Genomic DNA, 8,006 nt, shown 5'->3' with positions numbered 1-8,006 from the left:
CATCGGTTTCCTTCCTCTGGTTCTTTCACAGTAATATAACTCTCGTAGCATTTCAGTTCATTTTATTCCATTGGTTCAGTAATGTTTGCGTCTTTGTTGGAATAATGTAAAAACGTAACTTCTAGTGAGCCAATCGATTGACGCTAACCACTGCATACTCCCGTAGAACGGTAGTGCTCATTTCGTTACAGACAGATAGATAGATATAGATATATAGATAGACAGACATACAGACAGGAAGACCGAAACAGGACCGATCAATCGATCGATCGACAGACAGACAGACAGACAGACAGACAGATAGATAGATAGATAGATAGATAGATGGATATATAGATAGATAGATTGTGGTATACATTATGCTTTTTTCGTACATCCATATTGATAACAATATATACATATATTATCTGTTTATTGAACTATTATATACATATAATCTGCATACAATATGGTTGCAATATACATCCTGACTATCAGCAAACGTCACAAAAGCGTTTTACCAATAACGTATGATAAACAGATATGCATGATAAAAACATACGTTGCCACAAAACCGCAGCTGAGAAATTTAGTAATCACATAAAATGCAAGATTTAAATTGGTCATCATTTGCAACGAGTTTCCGAATCAGTGTCACATTCTAGACACAGTAATCACAACGAATGGTATTATAAACCCGATGTATAACGGAATAATTTAACATTATAACTAATCCAAATAGGCATGAACTGGATATTTTATTCGTATATAATAATCAAAAGTGAACAATTACGCACCTTAGTCATTTAAGTTAGAGTTGAGGCATTGTTTCCATTGATACGTCCGATATTATTATTTTTAGTTTTGAATATTTACCAAGAAAAAACCCAAATGTATATATGCTGGGCATACACTTATACATGAAATGTCGGTCTTAAACTGTTGACCGCATTTATGAAGTAAAATATCATTCATGAATCGAATTTGTTTCAAGTTATTACCAGAGAATATATTGTGTGTTAGTGTAAAATAACTTAAGAAACGTTTGACTCGGTGTGTCTTGTTTGGAAGGTGTTTGTCTTTTATTGTTAAAATTGTAACTGTATTGTTTATATCTAGCATATAACATTATACCGTACACATCCGACCTACATGTACGTGTACTTTATCTTCTAAGACTTATCCGTATTAAAATATTTTCTATCATTGAAGGGTAGCTCTATTCCAAACAGACTTATTTGTTATGGCTCTGAATCACTAGCTTTTGTCTGACCCAACAGTCCCCGCAGAGTTTGTAGGTCATATTTCGCTTCATTGCCGACAGCCAGACAAAACATTATGACAAAGTCACTAGACCGCTTGCCAGAAGGACATTAAGTAAACCTCTGTGAATTATTCGTTTTCTGACCAGAGAAAGATGAAATGAATCAACAAGTAGTGGTGTTAAGTGTACTATTATATATTACTAGGCTAGCAAATTGCTTACATATTTCCTGAATTTTTATATATTTGTCATTAACCTAAGCGAATTACTTTGTGAGTTCAGATGCATCGATACTATGTTAATTGTATCTGGTTTAAACGTTTACTAAATAGATAACAAATTTAACATATAGTCTTATTTCTAGAAATAAACGCACTTTAGTGCAACTTTTAATGTGAGTAAGCTTTCTTTACTGCCTGATTTTCTAGAATATATCCTGTAATTTAAAGCAAACGATCTTCAAGTTAAACTTAATGAACATTTTATTTTCTATTTAGGCTTTATTGATGCTTTCTACCGAATAAGTGTATCATTCTTCACAGACCAGTGGATCTTAATACAGACTCGGAGCAAAAGTAGTACGGATTTGCGACCACAATAAAAGACGCTAATACCTTGTTGCCTCAACTGATGTAGTGATACCTTCATGTGCAACAAAACAATGCCAGTAACTTCGATTGCCACCAACTCACGATATATATTATTATATAGGTCAGCGTTGACGTTTTTTTCTTTATATATATATATATATATATATATATATATATATATATATATATATATATATATATATATATATATATATATATATTAATAGATTAAATGAGTTATTTTAATTGTAATCATTTTCTTTTCTATAATATCCTCTTAAACATTTAGGAAACTTTGTACAATTTATTTGTGTGGGTGTGTTTGTATTACAAAGAATTTCCTTTGTATCGGAATGTGTGCTATCGTCTTTTAAAGCTTTGTGCTAATTGTTTGTACCTTTATTGACTTGGGCTCTGTTTTGTGATCATTTTGGCGACGTAATGTCCATATTCGCTGTTTCTGAATGGGTATTAAGAGAGTTAAAAAACTACCACCGAGAACACAAATTCCAAGGGTCCAAAACCATCGACTAGGGTCTGAAACTACCATGTCTGCCCAGATTGTGTTCCATACAATGGCACCCACATTTCCGCCTGCACCAATCAGCCCCGATATAACACCAACACGACGAGGATTAAGATATGGAACGAGAGAATAAGTCGATCCGCAACCCATTTGGACGAAGATACTGAAAACAACCATGATCGCAATAGCTGAAGGTATCGTAGTCATCTGACTGAAGATAATCAACATTATACCTTCAGCTGCGAGGCATATCAAATGAGCGAGCAAGCGCCCCGATATCGCTAAATACCTATATAGCACGTCAGAAAATACTCCACCTAAAGCTCGTGCGAAAAAATTCATCAGACCAAACAAAGATGCAATGAGACTTGCAGTATTATCGGAGAGGATACTACAGTCATTAGTGGCCGGCAAATGCGTAGACATCGTTGTAATGTTCGTCAGGTTAAACAACGGAACGTGCGTTTCGGAGGTTGACGTACAATTTTCTTTCTTGAAGCGATATAAGAAATATAAGTTCATAACAGTATCGACAGATATTTCTACCCCAAAGGAGAGTCCGTAGTGAACAGCCAAAACAATAACCGTAAAATACATCCAGTAGTTTTCTGCAACACAGACATTTCTTCTACAGCTCCTTTCAGCACCTGAAACAAAATCCCGATTGTAAAACGTTTTGAGAAACGAGGATTTGTTCTTTTAAGTGTGTGTCCTAAAACAATGTCAGATAATGATTTGTCAGTTTTTTGTTAATTACCTAAATTATGTTGGTTTATATTTATCAAGTGGCAACCGTTCTTATAATGACCTGACAGGCGCGTTTCATTAACTGAGATATTTTGCTGTATCCATTGAAAATGTTAAACACTATTATATTTTTCTTCGTAAAGCATCATCTGCGTTTGAAACTAAAAGGTCCACCAAAAAAAAAGACTGCGTGATATCAAGTGCTGAAATATTTCTAGCTTTATTTGAGATTGTCATGTGTTACCCTCCAAATCCTTGCCATTTGTACCTATTGTATACTTCCTTAAGCTACCTTCCAAATCGTTGACATTTGTACGTATTGTATATTTCCTTGTGCTACCTTCCAAACCGTTGTCAGTTGTAAGTGTTGTATATTTCCATATTTACATCATACGGGTTATTTTTGCTTCAACCTCAATTCCTCACCTACGCCAACTCCCATCGTAGTCTGCACATAACCTCCATTCCTCAACTACGCCAACTCCCATCGTATTCTGCAAGCATCCACCATTTCTAACCTACGCTAACTCCCATGGTAGTCTGCACACATCCTCCATTCCTCAACTACGCCAACTCCTATCGTAGTCTACACACATCCTCCATTCCTCAACTATGCCAACTCCTATCGTAGTCTGCACACATTCTCCATTCCCCACCTACGCTAACTCCAATCGTATTCTTCACATAACCTCCATTCCTCACCAACACCAACTCCCATCGTAAATGGCACACATCCTCAATTCTTCACCTGCGCCAACTCCCACCGTAGTCGGCACACATCCTCCATTCCTCACCTAACGCTAACTCCCATCGTAGTCTGCACATTTGGATGATTTTGCGCGGAACCTAGCACTTAACCCTAAGTATGTAAGATTATGGACGAGTTAGACTAAAGGAAACGTTAGCAGTTATTGATGAAGTGACCTGACATTTCATTTGCGTGATTTTTCACTTCAAGGAACTTTTTTTGAAACAGATGTTAGTCATGTTTCGTAAACAACAGATTGTTCCATGGGATCCTTAGATGCTTGACAATAATGCAGGCTTTAGCAGTGATTCGACAGATTATGTAAACTGCCAAATCAGAGCCTCAGTAGTATTGTTTAGTGTTAGAAAATAAATTGTGTCGGTATAAAGTCTCCAATAATATTTTTTTACACATATATTCACATCGAAATGTAGGCGTAGAAAGTTTTGTTCATGCGATTTCAAAATTTAAAACTTAAAGGTGAGGATAATTTACCTTCTTTAGCCATTGGATTCATTTCCACACCAATGATCATTTGTTCAGCTTTTCTGTCTCCTTCTTCCGTTTTATCTCCCATATCATCCTTTTTGTCATCGTTATATGCAGTTTTACTCATCACAGCCACGTCAAGATTCACCTCCGGGAGCTTGCGCTGGGACCAGTGTCCTTGAGGACAGTCGTCAGTCGTCCAAAGTATTAATATACCTAAACATGGAAATATTGAAGTCGTTAGAATTTTCTTAGTGACTACTTTATATGCTGATTTTAAACAGGTTTCTCGATGGGGCTGATACAGGTTCTTAGGTACAAAAATTACATCCCCATTTTGTAAATATAGGGTCGATCTTTGTAAATACTCCCTCCCAGACCGCTAAAGGGATTTTATTTTAGTCTTGATGCGTTGATGTCCATCGAACCAAATAAAGGGTTCTATTTTGTAGCCTTGACGATCATAGCCCTATGCGGCCACTGTAGATCTGATATTTTGTGGCCATGATGATCACATCCCGATGAGGCCACCGTAGACCTGATATTTTGTAACAATGATGGTCATCTGTATTTGAACTTTCCAAGACGTGAAATGCCCTTGCAATGAGGATCAAACCCCATCGGACTAATTTAGGGATTATATATAGCCATTATGATTATATATAAATCCAACAACGACACATATTTTGTAACCATGATAAATAAAGAAGATCTGATATTTGTTGAAAAATAAATTACAGCCTTATATCTAGAGAAAACCTGTTTCAATCAGCATAAATGGATATCTATTTTAAAAAATAAAAATTGATTACTGTCCCCGGGTAATTTACTTTTATATTTATGCTGGGGTTTAGTTTTGAAGGGGTGGGTTTCCTTTTTCCATAAAACAATGATTTAATGTACTTGATATAATTTAATTTTTAAATGAAGACACGAGACCTATACCTAAGCCACAAATATAAAATAAGTATGTTCTTTCATACGGATGGCCCTTTATGTGAAAAGGAAAGTTTTTGTAATAACCATTTTATCTTGATTATTTGCTCTTAACATTATTCATGGTAGAAACAATATCAATAATAGCTACAACAGCAATACTAGTATCAGAATGAACAGTACAAATGGTTTGTAGCGTTTTTAAAGTTTTAACGTCGTTTTAGTAGCGTAGAAGTGCAAATAAAGTTGTACAAGTCTTTGTAGAACGAGCAGGAGAAGTAGCCATTGAAACTGTTTTGTCTGCAGCATTAGAGTTGATTAAAGTAGCATGATTAATTAATTTAAGGCTTTCAAACTCTTGCTTGACTAATCTGAATGGATGTAAATAATGCGCATGCATTTTCTCATGGAAACATTTGTAAGTTCATTTTTGTTGCATGTAAATGATTCAGACAAGTAATACAAATTAGAATTAGTTTACTCTCTACCTTCATCTTTATCGGTCAGAGCAATAAAAAACAAGCAAAAACCTGAAAAAAGTACATAAAGCATAACAGGAAACAGTCGACTCAGACCGAATTTCGTTGGGCCATTAAATATGTATATTGTTTGGAAAAGCTCACCGAGTCCGAGACAAAGTGCTGCTGGAATGACGAGGGCAATTTTCCATGCTAGATATTCATCCGCTCCGCATATCTTGGCCAGTTCAAACAGAGCTGGCATGAGTAAGAAGGTGGCGCCACCACCAAGATTTCCCCATCCAGCAACAAAAGCGTTGGCCGTCCCGACGATCTTTTGGTTGAACATTGCCGAGGTCCAAAACTGGCATGGTATGAATGTTGCCCCTATAATTCCGATGAACAGACGGACGATCAGTAATCCTCTGCCATCTCGAATTAAACCTGACAACGCTATTGGAAGTGATCCCAGTACCATAATAGCTGACATCATGCGTCTTGGACCAAATTTGTCGCACAGCGGACCGATACAGACTCGTGCAAAAATCGTCACCGAGACGCTTGCAATTCCAGAACGTGCAATTTCCACCTTTGAAAGACTAAGTTCTTTTGCTATTATAGGAATTAGAGGTTGAATGCTAAACCATGATGTAAAGGCTACAAAGAAACAGAACCATGAGGTATGGAATCCTCGCATATGTGGTCTAGTGATACTGAAAAATCGGAATGATTTGGCTTTCCCAAACTCGTCCTTAGATATTGATTTCGCATGTATCTTCCTTAGGATTCTTTGGCACAAACTGGAGCCTTTCTTGGATAACATCTTTCTGAAGAAGGGATGTGACCTGTTGATATTAAAACAAAATGAAATGTATTTGAACGTTTTCATTAAAATGAATAAAATTTTGTAATTCCTATACAATTACCATTAGATATTCTTTAGCAGTTCACGTTGATTAACATTTGACACATTAATGCAGTGAGAATTTTGCGATTTTTAGGTTTATTATTTATTTTATTTTATTTGCATTTAGCAAACAACAAAACTAAACTCTAAAATATAACGAACGAGAGCCTGCTTCTAGCAGAAAATAAAACCAAGATTACTGGAGTCAGTCAATTTGCTGAGAAATGTTGAACTGCAGTTAAACTGAAATGTGTGTTGACCACTGTCGTAGGAGAATAACGGTGAATAACGATTTAATTTTTTTTCAACCTATCCAAAGGGTACTCTCTGTATCGTATATGATACAACCATCTGTGGAAAGGTGGTTAACGTCGATGCTCAAGTGTAATATATGTGTTGCGGCTTGTTTGTTTTGATGGGGATAATGAATAGAGAACCCAAGAGGTTTAAAAATGACCTAACATTTCCAGAGTTATCTATCTCATATTTACCATGAATGGATATATATATATATATATATATATATATATATATATATATATATATATATATATATATATATATATATATATAACAACCCGATTTTTATTTCTGTCTTTCTGTGTATCCCTCTTAGCACACCAGAGGTCGCGAGTTCGAAACTCAGTGCCGCATCCAAAATATTTGATGTTTAGATTCAAACTTTCTTTTAGAATCGCTTATCCAGTTTTTGTTTAATTATCTTTTTGCATTTTTATTCCATTCTTGTGTTGAAATTTTCTTTTCTAACTCCCGTCCTTGGACCAATAATTCTTTGTCCATTGTTAACCGGTTGCCAATCAGGAAGTCGCTAGTTCCAAACTCGCGGCGGAATCCCTAAAGTATTTGAAATTTTTGTTGTACTTTTATGTTCAAACTTTCATATAAATTCGCTCATCTCAAATTTTTTTATAATTTTATCCTTTTTTCTAATTTCCGCTCAAATTTATGTTTCTGTGTCGCGGCTGCCAACCACGAGGTCACGAGGTTTAAACATGTGGTGGCATACTAATTTTTCTTTTATGTCTTTTTATGTTCAAACATTTGTTTCTTACTATTTTGTATTGCCATCATTAAACGGGCAAATAACCTATTTTTTAACAGAGAGAATTTTGGTATGAATACAGGATGTTCTTTAAATAGTTGTCTAAAAGAAATACTACAAGGAACGTCCGATATGAAATTAAGACAGGTTGTTGTCATATATTTGCGTTAGGCAATGTTGCGAATATTTTTATAAGTATTGTATTACAAAATTAATATTACCTATGCAATTGATGTCGATTAATAATCAAATAAAAATTATGAAAGGACTTGCTCTTTACAAATTAAGAATATGTTTAT

At 35.3% G+C, this 8,006-nt stretch overlaps 1 protein-coding gene across 1 annotated transcript; it reads right to left on the bottom strand.

The window, feature by feature from the left end:
- Positions 1–2,203: 2,203 nt before the first annotated feature.
- LOC149783392 (uncharacterized) lies at positions 2,204–6,560 on the bottom strand. Its single transcript, XM_089932834.1, has 3 exons — positions 5,903–6,560; positions 4,380–4,559; positions 2,204–2,967 (listed from the first exon to the last, which is right to left on the bottom strand). The coding sequence occupies exons 1-3, from the start codon at positions 6,558–6,560 to the stop codon at positions 2,204–2,206; spliced, it is 1,602 nt and encodes a 533-aa protein (XP_089788960.1).
- Between the last annotated feature and the right edge of the window lie 1,446 nt (positions 6,561–8,006).

The sequence above is a fragment of the Sinohyriopsis cumingii genome, chromosome 14 (assembly GCF_028554795.1).
Source record: "Sinohyriopsis cumingii isolate HCF-2022 chromosome 14, ASM2855479v2, whole genome shotgun sequence".
Taxonomy (NCBI): domain Eukaryota; kingdom Metazoa; phylum Mollusca; class Bivalvia; order Unionida; family Unionidae; genus Sinohyriopsis; species Sinohyriopsis cumingii.
The sequence above is the reverse complement of the archived record's forward strand: the minus strand, read 5'-3'. Positions and strand labels throughout refer to the sequence as shown.

Bases quoted from the DNA above. Each gene is read 5' to 3' on its own strand.
- LOC149783392 (XM_089932834.1), bottom strand. From the start codon at position 6,560: ATGTTATCCAAGAAAGGCTCCAGTTTGTGCCAAAGAATCCTAAGGAAG. The intron at 4,560-5,902 runs GTGAGCTTTTCC...TTCCATGTTTAG, and splicing joins AGCACTTTGTCTCGGACTCG to GTATATTAATACTTTGGACG. The intron at 2,968-4,379 runs GTGTGGAAATGA...TCTGTGTTGCAG, and splicing joins AGCTGAACAAATGATCATTG to AAAACTACTGGATGTATTTT.